This window comes from Centruroides vittatus, unplaced genomic scaffold, assembly GCF_030686945.1.
Source record: "Centruroides vittatus isolate TY-2023 unplaced genomic scaffold, ASM3068694v2 contig_393, whole genome shotgun sequence".
NCBI lineage: Eukaryota > Metazoa > Arthropoda > Arachnida > Scorpiones > Buthidae > Centruroides > Centruroides vittatus.
In genome coordinates this window covers 1,106,914-1,128,693 of record NW_027122209.1, presented here as the reverse complement: position 1 = coordinate 1,128,693, position 21,780 = coordinate 1,106,914, and the positions used below count along the sequence as shown (strand labels likewise).

The window sequence follows — 21,780 nt, the reverse complement described above, 5'->3', positions numbered from 1 at the left end:
ACTGGAAACTATATTTTAAAAATATAAAAATGTATTTAAAAAAACTTATGTTTAGAAAAAAATTCTCAGCATTTAATAAACAGAATTATTTAGCAAATTAAAAATATGCAAAATCTAATTTATTAAAAATATGCAAAATCTATTCATATTATTCCAAAAAATAAACACATTTTAAAATATTGATTCTAAATTTTTGAAATTTCTTCATATGAAATTTAACAAACCTTTTGTAACTGAGTCATCTCAGACTGAAGTGCTTCTTCACGACATTGAAATTGCTTTTGAATTTTAATTTTACCCTGTTGAAGTTCTTCAAGTTGAGCTAATAAAGTTTCCCTTTCTCTAACAGACTCCTTTCTTACATGTTCTAAAGCTTGTTGTAACTCTTCTTTTGCTGCAATTTCTGTACTTAATGCCATTTCCTAAAGTTTCAATAATAGTTACTTTTAAAATGTTAATTCAAACAAATCATCAATAAGTAATATTTAAATAAAATTTTAAAAATTAATTGTTCAAACTGATACATTGATTAATTGATAACATTATGTTGTTATAGTTTCTACTGAAAGCTTTATTTCTGATTCACAATACTTATTTAAAATCAGAGTATTTGTATTTAAAGGATGCAAAAATTAAAATTATTTTTGAAAATACATTTATTTCTTCAGAATAGTTTTGAATTTGATAAAACTAATAAATAAAATTTGTTAAACTTAAATTCTAAATAATAAATTACAACAGATTAACCAGTGTTTTTCTCTTGTTTAAACCAATAAAGAATATTTTATATTATTTGTTGGTTTAAACAAGTGAAAAACACTGGTTAATCTGTTGTAATTTATTGTTTAAATGTCTTTGTTATCTCTAAAAATAAATGTAAAAGAATTTTCTGAAAAAAATTAAAAGATATAATGAACTCTTAACACAGAGATTCACAAGAAATGTAAAACTAAATTATTGATAACAATCAAATATAACATTCCACTTGTACAATTTTTCTATTGCTTTTAGTAACTGATGATAATTTATAACAAAATCTAATTTTAAAATAATATTATATATGTAGTCACTTTCTTACAAAATAATTTTGATTTGTATAATTAATGAAAAGTCATTTATTTTCTATTCTCTTTATATACAGGGCAGGCCAACAAAAACGAAACGGCAGAGTTATTGTGTTTGTCCAAGCAAATCGCTCGGACAGGTCAATTTTATTCTCAAGGGGGTCATCTTTTGCAATAAAGTTTTTGCAATTCTAAATACAACAGACAACAAAAAATTTTAAAAACTCATTTATGTTTTATTAACTAAACAAACATTTATTTTGGAAAAAAGTAACACAAAACTATTAACAAACACAAAAAACATTTTTTAAGCTAGATTGCATATGCAAGGAAAAAAAATTAATAATAGTTTTTTAAACTCAACGGTTAATCATCACAATTGTCGAAATTGGTCAGATAATAACCCAAGCATATTTCATGAAGTTCATTGCCAAACTCCGCAAAGGCTAAATGTGTGGGCTGGAATCTTTGAAGATAGACTACTTGGCCCCATTTTCCTAGATGGTAATCAAACAGGAGAAGGTTATTTAGATTTACTTGAAAGTGTTGTACTGTACTGTACATCCATTACTTGTTGATATCGTTGAACATGACGACTGATACTTAGAAGACCACATTACTTTCCAACAAGATGGAGCTCCCCATTATGCAAGACCAGTTACAGAGTTTTTGAACACGGCTTTTTCTGGGCATTGGATCGGATGTAGAGGTCCTTTAGAATTGCCAGCTAGATCCCCAGGTCTTAGTCCTCTTGATTTTTTTCTTCGGGGACATTTAAAAAGTAAGATCTATGCAACCGAACCTGGATCTCTTGAAGAATTGCGACAAAGAATTATAGACAAGTGTTGTCAAATAACACCTGAAACTTTCCGAAGTGTAAGAAATCGTTTTGAGTACAATTTGTATTATTGTATGGAGGCTAGTGGTGCTCAATTCAAACATTTATTGAATATTTGATAACTCTTTCTTACGTTTGTTACTTTATTCGAAATAAATGTTTGTTTAGTTAATAAAAAATAAATGAATTTTTAAAATTTTTTGTTGTCTGTTGTATTCAGAATCACAAAATCTTTATTTGAAAAGATGTCCCCTTTGAGAATAAAATTGACCTGTCCAAGTGATTTGCTTGGACGAACACAATAATTCTGCTGTTTCATTTTCGTTGGCCCACCCTGTATATATCTATACACATTGGGCTAATTTACAATATAAAATATTTATATTTTAAATTTAATCATATAAAATTTATTTGTAAAAAATTATATTTTCTTAAATTATATTTGTCAAAGATTTAAACATTAATATTTTCATTTTTTTTGTTTCAATAATTATATATTAATAATTAAATCCATTATTCTTTAGTTTTATTTATATCTTTATATTATGGAGTTTCCAGTAGGGCTGTGGAATTAGTCATAGTTATGAAGTTGAAATTGGAAGCAAATTTGTTGATAGAGAAGCCAAAGCAGTAAAATGGACTAACTCCTCCTATTATGCAAAATCTTACTTTATGATTATTCGCCTACTTCATAATCTTTCTTTGCATATCACTAATTACCATTAATTTTCTTTTCAAAAATTTATTGATTACATTCTGTGTTAGGTAATTCTAAATTTTTATAGTCAAAATACTTATATAAAATGGCTAAGAAAAATTTGAAGTTAAATCTAATGTTTTTGAATATTTATTATAAGCAGAAAAACGTTTTATGTCAATGTATGATTGAAGATAAAGATAACAGCAGTGATAATGAAAAACTTGAAAAAATATAAGTACTTTCAGTTTTAATAGAAACTCCTGATAATTTACTTAAAAAGCAGCCTGATAATTCGCTAGGTAGTGATGAAATTCCATTCTGAGTTAATATAATCAAACTATATTTCAAATTATTATTTAGAGACAGAAGTCAGAATTGGTCCTCCTAAAATTCTGAGTTAGAGCCAGAGTTAGTCAGGGGCTTGGTCTACCAATTCTACAGCCCTGTTTTCCAGTGCATATAATTGTTGCATATTTAAAATGTGTTATAAGAAATAAAATAAGAATATACTATGTTATTTTTAATTGTCAACTTAGACATTGCTCATTACTAGGACTAGCAATGTCCAAGTTGACAATTAAAAATAACTTAGAAGGACTGTAAGGCAATTATAAGAATATACTATATTTTAAAGTACAGGGTGTTTTTTTTTAAACTGACGGTACTTAGAGACATCTGTAGAGCAATCTAACAGCCAGACTGTTGCCAAATTTGGGACAGTGACTAAGGACGACATGGGAAAGAGATTCTGCAAAGAAAAAAAGTAGTACCCAAATTCGCCGGTAGGGGTGAATTTGGCGCTGTTGCAGCAAAACAGCTAAGAATTTGCATAATGTGCTCATAACACCTCAAAATGCAAATTCAAAATGACATAATCGACATCAACACCACCTAATTTGAGCTTAAAAGAGGACAAAAGTCCGAAGCACATTCTGGATGTCAGCAGAGTTCAACATGCATCTTTCATTACCTCAATGTGCATTGCTTGTGAAACTTTATTATCTTAACCAATCGAGCCACCGTGCGCTCCTTGTGAGTTTAGAACCCGTAACAACTTGCGCAGAGGTCCTCTATCAATTAATGCATTGAAAGAAATGCATTGATAAAGAAATTTGAAGAGACAGGATCGTTAGCAGTTTGGCCTGGTAAAGAGTGGAAACCGGTGTCTGCACAGACAGTTAGTGATTCAACGAGTGCAGCTTCAGCAACTGCACTCATTGAAGGTTCACAGGGGACCATTGCTGGTAGTAGCAGTGCCCGGGAAGTGGCACAACAATTGGAAATGGTGCCTTCAACGGTATGGCAAGTTCTGCAAAAAGTTCTCAAGTTCTATCCATACAAGATAAGCTGCCTGCAAGAATTAAAACCAATCGACCATGCTACACGGTTGACATTTGCTCTGACATTTCTTGCTGTTTCACTGCAACAGTGCCAAATTCACCCCTACCGGCGTATTTGGGTACTACTTTTTTCTTCGCGGAATCTCTTTCCCATGTCGTCCTTAGTCACTCTCCCAAATTTGGCAAAAGTGCAGCTGTTAGATTGCTCTACAGATGTCTATGAGTACTGTCAGTTTAAAAAAAAAAACACCCTGTACCTATTTATTATTTGAATATATATGTATATCAAACAAATTTAATTAATAATAATTTTTACTGTGTTAAGTATTTAAAATGTCAGCAACTAAATTAATAGTTAAATACCTGTGCTTGGCTTTCCTTTTCAGCACTAGCTTTCTGTAATTCAATTATTTCTCTAAAAATAAACATTTAAAAATTTAGAATAATATATATTAAATATTTCTTTATACAAAAACTTTAATATATACTCTAATGTAAATTTCAAAAATAATTTATTTTTGATTTAAATATAATTTTAAGTAAGTAATGCTTAAAGCTCTTACAATACAGTATATACATCTCTTGTTAATGCAGGTTATGATTTATTTAATTAAAATAAAGTAAAAGGTTGTTCAGACTCATTAACTTTATGGATAATCATATTATATCAATACAATATATAACATTTAAAATTAATTTTTGAATTTATTAATAAGAACAGAATAAAAATGAAAATATAAAAATAACATATTACAGTATTTTTATAAAAATTAAGAACTTAAATAGTGATGATGATAAAAATTTTATATTCATACATTCCTTTGTAAAATTTGAAAAGTAAATGCTTAAAAACAAAATAGTAAAATCATAAATCATATATTGGAGATATTGAAACTAAAAACATACTAACAAAGATTTTCTCTTTCTTTTAATAAAGAATAAAGCAACAAAATAAAACAAATATTAGCATATGAAATTAAGTTTGAGATAATTTTTCATTTCTTGAAATAAGTAGTAATAATTTATCTGTAATTAATTTATAATGCACTATCAATTGCCATATATCATATGGCTATAATTTGGTAATAATAATTATAAATTACTAATGAATTTGACCCTCGTAGTAACTGACAATGGTTATAGCATAATGTTAATTATACTGGAAAGGAAGATCGGACCAGAGGTCTGGATAGTGTAACTGGCAATGCATCCACACAATAAGTGGTAGTTGCAAGTTCGAGTCTCACTCTAGCTGATTTCTTTTTTCCAGGTTAATCTAAAATTATTTAATTAAATTATAATTATTAAATTTAATATGAGATGGCACCTAACACCTCTCTCTAGGGTCAAATTCATTAGTAATTTATAATTATTATTACCAAATTATAGCCCAATAATATATGGTAATTGGTAATGTGTTATTGCAATGTATTGGGTAGTTAAATTAATTACAAATATAAACGTCTTAACATGTTTTCATATCAATTAACTGATATGAAATTAAATTCAGTTTTCTATTTTCAATATTTTATTATCAGTTACTCATTAAAATTTCAAATTTAGAAACATATCTAAATTTTATCGCATATCATTAAAGTACACTTGTGTTCCACAATATATTCAATTCAATCTTTCAATTATATTTTTTCAATCTGCAAATATTTTAAAATTATATTCAATTGAATTCTTTATTGTAAGAACCTTACTTAAAGTATAATATAAAACTGAAGTTAGTGCAATTTAACAAATTCATATAATAGCTTAGTACAAGATAATACAAAATAAAATACACAATAATAATCAATTTTTGAAAAGCAAACTAAATTAATTATAACTTTCCAAGACATACCTTCTCAAATACTTTTTCCTGCTTGATTTAAATTTCACACAATAAAAAAATATGCATTCCCAAGTTATTTAGCTTTATTTAGCTCTAGAGTCAAATTTATCTATTTAGCCATTATTTAGCTTGATGTCATACTGCTGTATGACATCAAGCTAAATAACAGCTATAATAATTAACAATTAGTGATAAATTTGACTCTAGAGGGAGGTGTAATTTATAATTATTATAACCAGTATTTAGCCCAATGTCATACAGCAGTTATTGTTGCTTTATCATAATTATACAGTTTGTTATATGCTACTTTAATATAACTTTTATCATCTAATTTCAAAAGCCTAATCCAAAATGAAACTATTGCTTTTGTTGTTATTACAGATATCCTAGAAACACCAAACTCCAAATGCAACATGAGATTTTATGATATAACATAAAAATTCTCCAAAAATATAAGGCAAAGATAATTTCCATTTTATCATAATAAATAATTGCTCATATAGGAGCAGCATAAAGTAATACAAACAATATCATTGAGTGATTTTGTCTGACATAGATATAAGCAGAATTAATTTTAGCTCTTGAAAGAATAAGCCAAATAAAACCCATTGCCATTTTATCTTTACATATACTGTAAATTTTAGCATGTAAAAATTGTCCAGAAGACAAAAATAATACTCCCAATTCGTACCTCAACTTCATCAGAAAGAGAGAGAAAGAAATCCCAAGTAAGTCAATTTAACAAGTCATCCTATCTTACCATTAACATAGAAATTAAAAAGTAGGTTCCACAATATACTACACAAGTTAACTAACAAATAAATAATAACAACAATAATAAATAAAAAATACACATGATTGATAGTAAGATTGTATTACAGAGGTAAGTTTGAAATATAAATACAGAAACAACCCAAGTATGGTTAAAATTTAACGAATTTAGTATTTGCATGTATAACCAAATGAAAGAGTCATAGTTTGCTGTTAATAATGGTGCCATCACTGATCTTTTTCATACTTTTTAGAGTAATACTGAAAAACACAAGTATCTATAGTTTGTAGCATTCTTTAGATAAGCATTTATCAACTCATTATTATTTATGTCTGTCCAAGGAATTGAAACCTAACAATACTGAGAACTCCCAAGTCGTACCTCCGTTGTGATAATATATGGGAAATATTCTGTATTAGCTAATGTACCCAGTAATGCTTGAGTTATTTTAAGAAAACATCAAACAGGTTTGAAAACTACACAATGATGTTAAATGTTAGTATATGTGGTAGTTGGCAAATACATACATCAAATAATTGCTTCCATCACAGTTCCATGAATTTCATCATTTTAATATTTTTTATTGACTTAAAATTTTTTTATAACAACTAAAAAACAGAGTAAGTTTTCAAAAAAAAATCAAAACTGTTTATTTCAATAACTAAAAAATACCGTATTTTATGGGCTATAAGACGCTACGGATTATAAGATGCACCTTAATTTTTAAGCAATTTAAAAAAAAAAAAAAATGCGTCTTATAGTCCATAAAATACGGTAATTAAAATAAATTCAAAGAAACTTACTTGTATGAATTATCAAGAGATTTCTTTAAACTGTTTACAGTTTCCATGGAATTGTCCAGATCAGCCTAGAAATACAAATTTAAAAATTTATCTGTATAATTTATTTTACAGAAATAGTGTACTATTTTATGGAAGAAACAGATAATATATTAATTTAAATAAATAGATTATAAAAAATTTTGCAAGTTTGAAGAAAATAATTAAATTTATTATTATTTTTTCCTAAGTAAATGAACAAAACAATAAATAATTTATTTAGCACATCTTTTCTTATATAAAGAGAAATATTGCTTTTATTATAGAAATATAAAAGTTTTAATTATAAAAATTTGACTATGCAACTTTTATTAAAAGTCATTTGTGTATAAAAATTTTATGTTTGTTACTTAAAATAAGTATTAAATTATAAATATGTAATAGAAATAAAACTTTCTTAATTTGTACTCTTAACAATCCACAACAATTTAAATTCTATTAAAAACTAATTTAATTTGTAGATTGATAATTTTCTGAATTTTATTGCAAGATGTATTTAAAAAATTAATAAGTTCTCTATAAGAAAATAATGGAAACTGTATAAATATAATTTTATATATTTATATAAATTTTAATCTTCTATCAATCATTTTTTGGGCTTTCTGATAGTAGAAAGTTATAAAAAGTTTATGCAGTTTGTCATTTTAATAAATGAATATGTTCTTGGATACTTTTAAACTCTGTATACATTGACAAGGCCTGCTATATTTGATATTATGATGTAGAATTTCAATTGCATTTTAAAATGCTAGTTATGTATACAATTCTCATGTTGACTCAAAAAAAAGAAGAAAAAAAAAAATGCTAGTTATGTAGTTGATTTTGGTGTATATGGATTATATCATAATGACATGACAATGCAATAACAATAAAAGAAAAATTTATAATGAAATTAGTACTAAATTTATTTGTTGTAATAAATGATAACAGACTATTATTAAAACAAAAAAATTTATATCCTCAAATAGAATTATTTATCATTACAAATACAGGATTCTCATCAACAAAAAATGAAAAAGTAGGACAATTTTAAGGAAAGTAATATTTCAGTACAGTGTGGCCTCTTACTTCAAATTTAATTCATTCCAGAAAGCTGTTTGAACTCCAAACTGTTCAAAGTCCAAAGCAGCATTTTCCATTAAAAATAATGGAAATTCAATTAATCCATTCTCAGGCCCTAAACAATACCCAGTTTGATAAACTTAAAACAAATACATAATTTAAGGTAAAAATAACACAATTAAATGCTCTAATAATAAATTAAAACACAAAACCAATAAATAGAATACATAAATATTGTACAATATCAAAAATTGCATTTACTGATCACACATCATCAACTTTAGCATCTTAAACATGACAACCAGATCTGCCACAGTGTACTGCTTTCATGTTTTGCAATAAATTCCTTTTTCATCTGTCTGAATCATTGATATTATGGCCTTCATCTTACTTGTTGGACTTTGTTGCTTCTACACACTTCTATGATGCCATAATTAACATGTAAAGGCAATATTGGGTTGAACAGAAAGTTTTTACATATTTTTAACAGCTGTCCTTACTTAAAATAAAAATAAATCTATGTTAACAGAGATGTGCGATTTAATTGTGATGTGTGTAACAGTGATGAAATTTAACACGTTATTGCTAATTTAACATTGTTTTCTTTGTTCAGATGCTTATTTTACATTTTGAGTGCATTTTTTACAGTGGGCACAGTTCAAACTCTGAAGCAAATTTTTGTCAAATTTAGCATTCCAAGTATGAGGTACTTCTGTATTCATATAAGGCAGTGGCACTTTTACAATGTTAAAAGTGCCACTGCCATTCAATTCTTACATATTTTGTTTTAAAATTTAAATTGCCTTCTTAATTTTTAATGTAATTTTTATTTATTCCCACAGTTTTTCAGCTTACAACTGCAGGAGCATTTTGACTTCATTCGTCTCTTCTTCCTTTGACAATTTCTTTTCTTTTCTCCATAGTTTCTGAATGAGGAGCTCAGATGTAAAACATAATGTGTCCACTAAAAAATAAATGGATATATAGCTTAGATTTTATTTAAATCTATGCTCTGGACATGTTATTATTTGCACTGAGCTATCATATTTTGTAAAAATATTAAATCTGTTGCTTTTTTGTCAGATTTAATTATTTAAATACCACTGTCTTTTTTATCATAAATAAGTTTTTTTACTTATTTTAAAAATGAACAAATTACTTTTTCAACTGAATCCTCAAATGCATTCATTTTTTTAAACATTGCAATAGTTTACTAATAATAAAGTGAAAACATATTTTCATATTTTATTGAAATTTTATCGTGCCTTAAAATGCATTTCAAATATTTAAATAATACTCCTCAGTCAAATATCATTCTACAATATGACTGTACAATGCTATCTGACTGAGGAGGAGTATTTAAATATTTGGAATGTTAAATTAACCATTAAAAAAACCTAAAAAATTCAGCTGAAAAATGTTAATAAATGACACTAGCAAATGTTTTCTCCCATGCTAAATGGTCATTGCATTTTAAGGCACAATAAAATTTAATTGCATCAAGTTTTGTGTTAAATAATAATCTTCAGTTAAAAGAAGAAACAAGTTTACTTTTTCAGACTCATTACCAACATGATCATTATGACCATCATCATATGCTGTATTGCCACATTCACATTCAACATAATATTTTTTAATGGTATAAGTAATTTGAAAGAGTAAAGTTTAACAATTATCCACAGCCTATATATCTGAAAAATGGTTACTAAAGAAAACACTACTGCAGTTCAAAAATTATTGGACAAAGACCACAAAATTACATATAAATAGATGCAACACTAAAGATTGGTGCACCAGTAGTTGGTGAAATTCTGAATGAGCATGTGTAAGCAACAATATTTTGTACTCTGTGTCCCACATAAATTGTCAGATGAGTAATGTCAGAACAAAATGGTGTTGGGAAACAATAAACAATAATGAAGACAATTGATCAAAGTTGGTAAATTTCTTCACCACTGGGAATCAGATCTGGTTCCATTATTATGACATACAATTGAAATCAAGTAACAAATTATGATTTGTAGAACCTGAAAATACTGATAACAATGGAGTTAACAGTCAATGAAAAAAGATGGTAATCATAATTTTAAGTAAATAAATAAATGCTATTTTCAGGAACCATATAAATTGTTTTTAATCAGAAACGTTTTCATTGTTTTATAAGATGCAGCAGTAAATCCTATTATAATGAGAAGCTAGACAGATAAAGGTACATTAAAGGATTATGAATCAATGTTATATATATATTTTCACACACAAGTAATGTAATTAATGCAAATGACTATGATTGTAGATTGTAGATGGGTTGACATTTTAAACTCTCAAAATTACAACTCTTTTGTGCAAAAAGTGATATCAAGATTTACTTAAAAAAATAATTAAAGATAAGATGAGGGGCTGCTGTTCAAGGTAAAAAAAGGGGGTAGTAAACAGCTTACATCTTTGTATTATACCATTATTTCAGATACTATTTTCATTATTCAATCTTAATTAATTTATTTACTATTTACGTTATAGGACTTTATAAATTTTAAACTTTATTTGTTTACTTTTGTAATTTATTTAATTTAATGTTCGAATTTAAAGGTATTCTGTAAATGTATTAATCCTTTGGGATTTGACACAGCATCTTCCGACACCAATGCATCAAGCATTACATTAGACACAATATTCAGCTAATGTAAACACATCTACAAAATTCAGGCCTATCTATTATTGAATATCAGTCTTATAATTAGCTCCAACTGATTTTTTTTCACTTTTAAAGGCAAAACCAAAAAGGCAACATTTTTTGGTAGATGACAAGTTTGTTGCAGCATGGGACATAACTTTAGAAAATTTGACAAAATATTTTATAAGTGATTTAAATGTATACATAAGTGTATACAATGCATTGGAAATATTTCAAAAAATATAATAAATAAAGCTATATGTCATAGCGACCTTCAAACATTATCATCATGAAATTAATACATTTTGAGAATAATTTAAAATAATAATATTCTTTAATTATAAAAACAGAAGTACATATAATTACCTTAATAAAAGATAAATCTTTTTCTTTTTGTTGAATTGTAATTGTTAACTGTCGAATCTTTTCTATTAAAACAAAAAAAAAGGAGAAATTAAAATTAAATATAAATTAGATAAATCAAATTATTTTACTCTAATCTACAAGTTTTACAAAATATCTTATAAAAGAAATGAAAAAAGGTACTGTAATTATCTGTTTAGAGCCATGTGTATTTATCAATAATAATACAGGGTATGGTTGCACACAAGTAATTCATAACTGATCATAATATAAAGTGGTAGTGTTGAATTTCAGATGTGCTACCTATTTCTGTAGCTTGGTACTAGAGCATTTGATCCTGGAATCCTGACCACTTTTTAATCCCGAAATTTTCGGGATTAAGTTTTCCTGATTCAGAGATTTTTGGGATTGACATCATTTTAAAAAAGTTGCAAAATAGACTGCATGAAGTGAAACGTTCAGTGCCAGTGCTCTTAACAGAATTGCTTTGCCTATCATTTTAATATAAAACTTCTTGTATTTTGAACTAAAATGATAGGCAAGCAGTTCTCACTGGGTTACTTGGTAATATACTTCATTTTTGTATTTTTTATTTTCACGAGCGTCAATTGATTTTCTGACGCAGTCAACAGCACTTTTGGTTGGCTGTAGAGTTCTAACATGTAGAGTTTAATGGAGGAATATCATCACCCTTAAGTGAGCACTCCCACCAGCCTCTGGTTGGTGCATCCAATTTAAATTGAATAATGAACATAAATAATATGCTCGAGAACTGATCTATATTAAAATTTAGAGCTTGTAAGTGCTTTCTCAGCGGCTGCATATATGTGCAACAAATTAAGAAGCAGACTTGGTGATGAGACATTGGATGCATTGTTATTTCTCAGATCATATTTTTGCAATTCAAATTAGAATGTTCCTATTAGATTAGTTTTCTTTATATTTAAGAAAAATGTGACTGATTAATATTATTTTTAAATACTTTTTACTAAGAAACTTACTACCTACTTACTAGGTTGTTACATGAAAGTCGTCTATTTAGTTGATGTTAAGAGAGATTTTTGTTAATTTTCAATGTTTATTTGCATAGTTTGTTACATAAAGGTTTTTTCAATTTATGTAAGTTTAAAGTTATGCTTGAAAAAGAATAACTTTAACATGAAGACTGAGTGATTTTAAGTCTGGTTAGTCTGACTCTAAGTCTGATTAGTTAGAGTGATTAGATTAGCTAGGTGTATACCGTAAAATACATTGATGTTTGTCTAAATTTTGATTTTGTTGATTAAAGAGCTTTCTGTAAGATTTTCTTAATTTTTATTTTTTATTAACCCTCAATACCAAAATAATCTCGGGATCAACTAAGTATAATCCCAAAATCATGGGATTAGAAATAAGGGCCGGGATCGAATTCCTTACTTGGTACCCAGGATACTAACACTCTGGTTATCTGAGAACCCAATCACCTAGTTTAAAAAATTAAAGGTATACACAACAGAAATCATAAATAAGAAAAATTAAAGAATGATTAAATTAATAAATACTTAAAAGAATGAAATAGAATAGTAATTGAATATTCTTTGTAATAAACTATTATTTTCATTTTTAAAGAATTAGCTTTACAAACTAAAATTTTTAAATTATTTAAAGTTGTTAATTAGAAAAAGCTATGTTTTTAGGATTACTGAACTATTAAAGGTTTAAAAAATACAAACTGATTAAATTCGTCTGTTAATAAATTTCCTTAATTCATTAAAATATTAAAAAACTAGAAAAAATTACTGAAAACTTATCTTTTTTGTTATGACAATCAAAACTATCATTAAAATAAAAATTGAAAAATGGTAAATAATACCATTTACGATGTATTTATTTATAATTTTTTACACTTTGTTAGATATTCATATTAATAAACTAGTCTTAAAATGAAAACAGCCTGATATTTTTGTAATAAGCCAAACAATTGCTAGATTTTCAAGCTACTTTATTGCTACTATTAGTAATTAAGTGTTATGTAACTTGGCACTAGAATTAGGCATTAGGCACCATCTCTTAATAAATTTAATAATTATAATTAGATTAATATTTATTATAAAATTTAGAATAATCTGGAAGAAAAGAATCGGCCCAAAGTGGGACTCAAACCTGCAACTCCAGCTTACCGTGTGAATGCATTGCTAATTATGCTACCCAGACCTTTATCCAATCCTGCACTTCCAGACATATTTCAATTTAGATATTTAACACTTGCCCTCACTCACATAAGGGTGTGAAGGAAAATTGAATATATAGAAGAAGTTTGAATATATAGAAAATATTTCAAAAAATTTTATCAATATGTGGAAATATGACTTGAGATTTACATTATATAAATTCTTGAAGAGAAAAAAATACCATGTGTGTATTATTCATATTTATCACTCAAAAAGACTTGCAATTAAAAAATAGGTTTTTACATGTATTGGTGGATGAAACATATAATGTTATTTAGTGAATGAAATAAAAAAAACATTTTTTAATTGCAAGTCTTTTGAGTGATGGAATATGAAAAAGATATAAAGAATTTTCGGTTAAATTTCAGATGCGTATACTGTCATGGCGGCACTTCCTTAATCTCGAAGTAGACATTTGTAGTATCGTGTAGTTTAAACCAGGTGGCGCTAGCAATATCTGCTGTTGATGTGTGTTGCTTATGCAGTGAATTTGTATTCGCAAGCTTTTGATTATTCAAGTTTTGAAATGAATTTTAAGAATTTAACATCAAGGAAATTTTTTTCTTTGTTTGGAATTAGATTATTCAGAGTTAAGTATTGATGTTAGGATTCCTTCTGATATAAAATTCGTCATTAAGATGGGTTTGCAATCAATTGATGCAAAGTGTGATAAGTGCAATAGTGTTCGTAAAATTAGTTATAGAAAAGTCATCAATTCAGTTTATTTCCGATTTCATAAGTGTAATGTTAATACTTCGGCATTCGAAGGAACTTTCAAAGGTAAATTTGCCAAAATATCATGAGGTACAATACTCGCTTTCATATGGCACCTCATTTGCATAGATAGTTCGTTGAAATCTTCACGTTTGGCTGTTGCAGTAAGTTGTAGTACTGGTGTTGATTGGGCTAATTTCATTAGGCATGCAATGATGGTTTCTCTTATTAATTTAACAAGTTTGAAAATTGGTGTCCCTGGAAAAACTATTGAAATTGATGAAACAGTTGTAAGTAAGCAGAAATACAAAAAAGGAAGGAAACTGAAAGGAACTAAGTGCGTGGTTGGTGGAATTTGTAGAGAAGATAAAAACTGTTTTTTGTGTTTTGTGAACGATCGCTCTGAAACCAGTCTTAATTGGGTTGTTAGTAAGTTTGTTCAGGCTGGATCTACAATATATACTATCATATTGATGATTTAGAAGGAATACAAATAAAACATGAGACTGTAAAGCATGCCAAAAATTTTGTAAATCCACTTAATGGTGTACATACGCGAAGTATTGAAAGGTTGTGGGGGCTTCTTAAGAACAAAAAAAATTTACCGATTCATTACACGGAGGAACTTCATGATTCATATTTATATGCTTTTATGTATAGAAAGTTTCTTAAATGGGATAGTTTGAAGCTGGGTGAACGTTTTGAAATTTTTTGTCAACATTTAAGCAAAATTTATCCAGGAACAGGCCATGTGCCTAAATGGAATGAGCCAGAAAATGTTCCAGTAGCCCTGGAAGCGATACCGAAGTGTGCAAGTGGTGTGAAGAGACAAAAGGAGAAAAAGTGTTATGGTGTAAAGAAACAATTATTGATGAAAAAGGATAATACCAAAGTTTGTGAACATAATATTCAGTCAAAAAAGCATATTAAAGTTGATGAATGACTGATACTAATGGTGAGTAATTTTTGTAATAAAATCACTTAAATTTATATTTATCTCTAAGTTATTGTTTGTATTAGTATTTCATGTGGTATTTTAGTATAATTAGTTGTTATTATATATTAGTATAAGTTATGTTAGTCTATCACGTGATAATAATTCGCTCCAAACCGATGGCTTCGGGAGCAACAGGAAGTGTGCCACCATGACAGTATACGCATCTGAAATTTAACCAAATTTTCTTTGAAAATTTAAACAAAATTTATGAATATGTAATTATTAGAAATATAATGGATTGTTCATTCAAATTCATAATTTTGCCTAACTAACATTGCATTTTTAAAATTGAAAAATATTTTAAAATTAAAATTTGGCCATTGTTGTTATATACTAAGGTCTCTGCCTGACTCCCATCAGTGGCCTAACGTTGACAATTCAATCCAGTATGGAAGAGAGTATCAATTATAATATGCTTTTCCATATTGCATTTTATAAAAATTCTTTACATAAACAATTAGAATATTTTTGAAGATTTTCATTTTAAAGTTACTTTTTTAATACTTAAAATTACATGCTCTCTGCAACTGACAGTTAAAACACATGAAATGAGAATAAGAGTGTAAAAGTAAACATCTCTATTAATTGTTGGAACATTATAATAAAATAGAGAGATAGTGCAATCATAATTTATACAGTCTGTGTTCAGTGATTTTGAAATAATGTAACTTTATAATACAAAACAGCAATAAATAAATCTTATTACACATGAAAAAATTTAAATAATTGCACTAGATATGTTCTTGCAAGATTTAAAGAAAACATATGAAGTCAGTCACTAACTCTAATTAACAGTGAAATAAATCAGTGAATGGTTCTTGTATATTTACATTTCTAAAAAACTTTCAATTGATTTTTAAAAAATTTTTTTCGTACAATATATAAGTTTTTGTTACAAATTTTATTTAACTTTACCTTGAATTGTTTATTTCAATAAATTAGAAGTTCTTTATACTTGACATAAATTGAAAAATTGTTCAAGTTAATAATTACTTGTGTTTAAGGAATCAATTTTCTGGAATTTTGTTTTTTTTTATGTTGTGCAAGTTTTTGTTTATTATACACATTCTTCCAAATATAATTTCCACATAAATCATGTCCACATATTAAGTCAACATTTCACTAATTTTTATGTACTATAATGGTTAACTGTGTTACTGGTGTTAATATTCTTATTATCAACAATTCATCTTTGTTAAATTATAAGAGAAAAACTTAAATTAATATTAATTTTTGAAAAGTTTGAAAAACTGCATGCTTTGAGGCCATAAGAAATGCTCAAAGGCAGGCATTACCCAAATTAATGTGTGTATCTAATTACAAAAATTACTGTTTAGTACTATACACTGATAACAATATCTATGCTATGGTAGGCAGACATACTAATATGTTGTCAGCATTAGTATATGCAGTGAAAGGAATGCAAATCAACGGTATTTCAACTGAAAAACATTATACAAAAATATCTCTAGATAAGCTTTCATCAGCAAAACATCTTTGTACAATTAAGAATCAATTTAACATATACAGTGAAAACATTATTGTAAAAGTTCAAACCAAATACTGTCATATTGTTCTAGTACAGAACTGCAACAATTTGCAAAAAGTACAGATTGTTTCATTAATCAATCTTAACTGGAAACTACATTTTTTGAATGGGGCTGTGAAATATTTCAATATTGTACACATTGGTGATCTGCAATGTATTTCAGATCCTGTAAAATTCATATAAACTGTACCTTCCGTATGCAGTCAGACTTCCATATTACAGATTTATCTTTTTAATGAATTTTTCTGTGAGATACTGAAATAGGGACATTTTTACATCTAAAAATGTCCCTATTTAATAAAGTTTAAACAGGCAGAAGTTATTGTTACTTTTCAAAATAAATACACAAAAATATGTATTTCAAATCATTTTTTTCCTCAATTTCAATAAAAAATACAAATATCTTTTGTTTGATTTTTTTGTATAAAATGCACAAATAACACAGTTTTATTATTGACTTATGTCATAGATATTTTCATGGCAAATAAAAGTTACAATGTAATCTGTGTTTTCTTTTCATTACTGGTATATTTTTCATTTATGAATTGTCTATGTAAGAAATTAGCCACATTTCCTGGAGGAAATCCATTATGTAGAAGTTTGACTGTACTTAGATTTGACCATGTTGTTGTGCATTGCAGTAGTCTGATTTATGAAACATACTGTAAATCATCTGTATATGTGTATTTCACAAAACTCTAATAAAAAATGTAAACATTTTACAGGTTATACAATGATTACCATATATATAGGTAATCTGTGTTTGTGTAATCTATAGATCTCAATCTTTCAACAAGTTAAATAACAATATATTATATTTATTTGGTCATGATTTTCCATAAAAGTGTTATTGCATTTGTATTCATTCTATAAGGGTTGCCCAAATGAAAAGTGGATACATGTCATATTTCATCATAGAAATCAGTAATTGGTAGGCCACCTTATGGGTGGGTAAGCTCAACGTAGGCAAAGTGCAGGCAGCATTAAATATTGGTGGGAATAGATTTTATCTCCAGTAACTGGCAGACTAATGTTAAGTCAGTTACAATAAAAGCATCCTGTATCGAACAATGGTGGTAGTTCAGTTTTTAGAGGCTGTTTGTTATGCATATCCTATTTCCTGACAACAGGAAATAGGAGTGCCAACATCTATAGATGAACAAAGTATGTTTATGGTGAACATCATTTAGGCCAAACAGCAGTGAATAATTGGTGCAAGGGTTAGAGAAGGCAGGTAAGGCATACACCATAATTTCTACTGCATCAATCGCTGTTGATTGACTTTATGTCACCACCTAAAGTCAACCAACACATACTGAGTTGATTATTATCAACTCAAAATGCAATTGTGAAACTCTGTCATGGTTGCACAAAGCAATAAAGTCAAAATGCCCAGGATTCCTTGCAAAAAGTCGTCCTGCTTCACAACAATACTCAACTCCATATGGCTAGTGCAACCATTGCCATGTTAAAGAAATTCCACTGGGAGATACTAGAACATCTGTCATATAGTCCTGACCTATCATGTGACTTTCACATTTTCAGACCTCTCAAGAAAGCTTTGTGAGGGCAAAGATTCATGTCAGATGATGAGGTGAAGAATAGGGTCAAAGAATTCTTTTACCAGCAGTGACCAGAATTCTACATGAGGGGCATTGATCTGCTTGTGAGATGCTTTGATATTTGCCTAAACAAACATGGAGATTTCTTTTAGATTCACAATATTTGTCAGTTCTGACATATGTCCACTTTCTATTTTGGCAACCCTTAAATTATGGATAGTATTAGTAACTGAATGTTGTCCTTTTATAACAAAGATAATCTCCAAATAAAAAACTTCAAAAGATGATAATTACTATTAATAAATTTTTGATTGATTTAGTCTTAATTTAATTAGCACATATAATTTCACTACTTTACATCATGGTGTAACTATGAACTACTTAGTGTGTGGTCATGTTCCCTATTAATACTGATATGTGTATATGTATCTATATTTAGAGACAATTATTAATACCTTTTCATGTGAATGCATTTTGTAAATATCTATAATAATAATTTTAATTACTTATTTATTGTATTTTATTCATAGTTTACAATATTTAACATATTATTATTATTATTATTATTAGTTATTACTAGTCATCCAACATAATTTATAATAATCATTAAATTTAAGAATCTTTAAAAACTATTCTAACAAAAATTAATTTTAAATCAATTAAAAACAAATATTCAAACTGCATGATTTGTTTACATTTTCTTACCAATATGCTTTTTTTCTTGATCATCTTTAGCTCCAAGAGATTTCCTTAATCTTTCTAATTCTTTGGACTGTTCCTCCAAAGTTTCTCTAGTAAATAAAACAATCATATTTTTATAATTTGCTTTATCAAGTGAATGAAAGATTCAAGCCAAAGCATAATAAATATTTTAAGACAGACAATTAAGTAATATAGAATAATTACTTTCTTGTTTCAGAAAGTTCATATAAGAAACATTGTACATACATACATGCTTACATATATGTATATTTTGGAACACACATTAATTAACACAATATTAATCTCCAGTGTATCAACTGTAGCTATACCAACTTTTGCTTTATTACAGTACAAAAATCACTTATTAACAATCCCAAATACTTTCAAGCTTTATCAGCATATATTCAGGTATTCATAATTACTGTTAAATGTTCAACAATAGAGCAAAAGTTGATATAATTATATTAATTAACTATACAAGTAAATTTTTTGATAAATATATCAGATTTTGGTTAGACCATTGTTTTATTTCAACATAAAAATGTGAAATAACCAACCTATAATTATCTTAATTATGTGCTTAACAAAAATGCAATTTACTTGCCACACCAACTGAGAACAACTACAAATTCATGGCTCTTTATTTTTCTATATGATTACATATATGCCAGGGATGGGCAACCTTTTTCTATGTAAGGGCCACATTTCAAAATTTTGAACTGATGCGGGCCACATACATGAGAAAAGAGGGAAAAAATGTTTGTAAATCACAATTATTTATTCATATATAATTATAAATTAGCATAGGTATTCTTAATTTAGCTTCTAAAACTGATGTAAACATAATATATCGAAAATATTTGGTTAAATATTAGTCACTGCTAGTTTTAAATTAGTTTCGATGTGTCTGTTAGCTGATTTCTTGTTTTAATTTTTACTAAATACATTGCAGAAAAACTATTCACATATATAAGTTGTAGAAATAATGTTTGAATTTATGCTGCATACTTTGAGCTGGAAAGTTGATATATTTATTCATATTTTAAGCGACATGGGCTGCAAAAAATATTAATGCAAGCTGCATGCAGCCCGGGGGCCGCAGGTTGCCCAACCAACTTAGATAATGCAGAATATCAAATGAAAAATTTGAAAAAACTTTTATTTCTTCTTTTAAATGATGTCTCAACAATACAGGTGTTAAATAATAAAGATGAAATGAAAAAAAAAAAACTGTTATTTTAATTCAGTCTAATTTTTTGTTTTCCTATTTCCGAATAGTTTAAATAGTAAACTACTTTTTTGTAATTAGTGCCCATCATTAAGTGACAACTTGTTTGAAACAGACTGTAATTCTGCCTCCATCATGTATTTATTTTGTGATTACAATATGATTAAGAATTAAAATAAATATTAATATATAGAAACCTCTTAAAATAAATTATTACATTTACTGAAATACTATATCAATGGTTTTATTTGTAAAAAAATTGTATAATGCCATAACTTTAACATCAAATTTATGAGTGACATTTTTCTTCAGATTGTAAAAACCTAAACAATTACTTTTAGATGATTTATGTAATTTTTTATATTTTTATATATTTTATATCATTTTTATATGTAATAATGTTTATATTAATGATATTCATATTAAATTTATATTAATACTAATAAAAAGTTATTTATTTATTTTTAATTTACTTTTGAGTTTTCAACAGATTTTCTCTTTCCTTGTCCTTATTTCTAAGCTTCTTAATTAATGATGTGTGCTGAAGCTGTTGTTTAGACAGTTTTTCTCCTAAAGATAAAACAAATAATGAATTTTGAAATCATCATATATATTCTTATTTTTAATAAAAAAAACTATAATAAAATCTCAAACTGTTTTATTTATATATTTTTACAGGGGTAAAAATATTACTTAACAGATAAGGGAAGTAATTGTACAAGATCCAAATGAGAAAAATAAGGTTTTTTTTATTTAAAAATTGATGTTTTCCTTTTTGAAAAATACAGTAAAAAACATTTTAAAAAGTAGACTAATACAAAGATCAAAAACAAAGATTTTAGAAAGTGTTGAAAAGAGAGAGACAAGTTCCAAAACCCAAAATCATTAAAATGTTTAATATTTCAAAAAGCACTCTATTTACAATAGTTAAGAATGAAGATGTCTTAGTGAAAGTAAACTTATCAGGTGTGCAGCCCAAAAACATGAAATAGAGAAGATGCTGTTAGAAAAGGAACATGCTGTTAGAAAAGGATCATTTAAAAAAGTGGTTAATAAATATGCATTATAAGAACATTTCAAATGACAAGAATGTGTTAAAGCCAAAAGCACAGACATTTGCAGAAGAATTCAGTATCTACAACATATTCAAAGCTTCTGATGGTTGGCTATAGAATTCTGAAACCTGAAAAATGTTCAAAAACTGCTATGGAAATCTGTAAATCCTGCAATAGTTTGCTAATGGAAAGATAAAATGTTGAAGAAACTTTTATAGAAGCATAATCAAGATGACATATTCAATGTAGATAAAACAAGATTTTTTTTTACAAA

At 27.2% G+C, this 21,780-nt stretch overlaps 1 protein-coding gene across 1 annotated transcript in view; it reads right to left on the bottom strand.

The window, feature by feature from the left end:
• The window catches only part of Tmf (TATA element modulatory factor), a 66,444-nt gene that overhangs the window by 25,735 nt on the left and 18,929 nt on the right, over positions 1–21,780 (bottom strand). Inside the window, exons 9-14 of the mRNA XM_067271260.1 lie at positions 20,925–21,021; positions 19,227–19,312; positions 11,493–11,554; positions 7,358–7,422; positions 4,306–4,357; positions 225–422 (exon numbers count right to left, since the gene is read on the bottom strand). Of these exons, the coding sequence (XP_067127361.1) occupies positions 225–422; positions 4,306–4,357; positions 7,358–7,422; positions 11,493–11,554; positions 19,227–19,312; positions 20,925–21,021 (560 nt within the window). The remainder of the gene's footprint in view (positions 1–224; positions 423–4,305; positions 4,358–7,357; positions 7,423–11,492; positions 11,555–19,226; positions 19,313–20,924; positions 21,022–21,780) is intronic.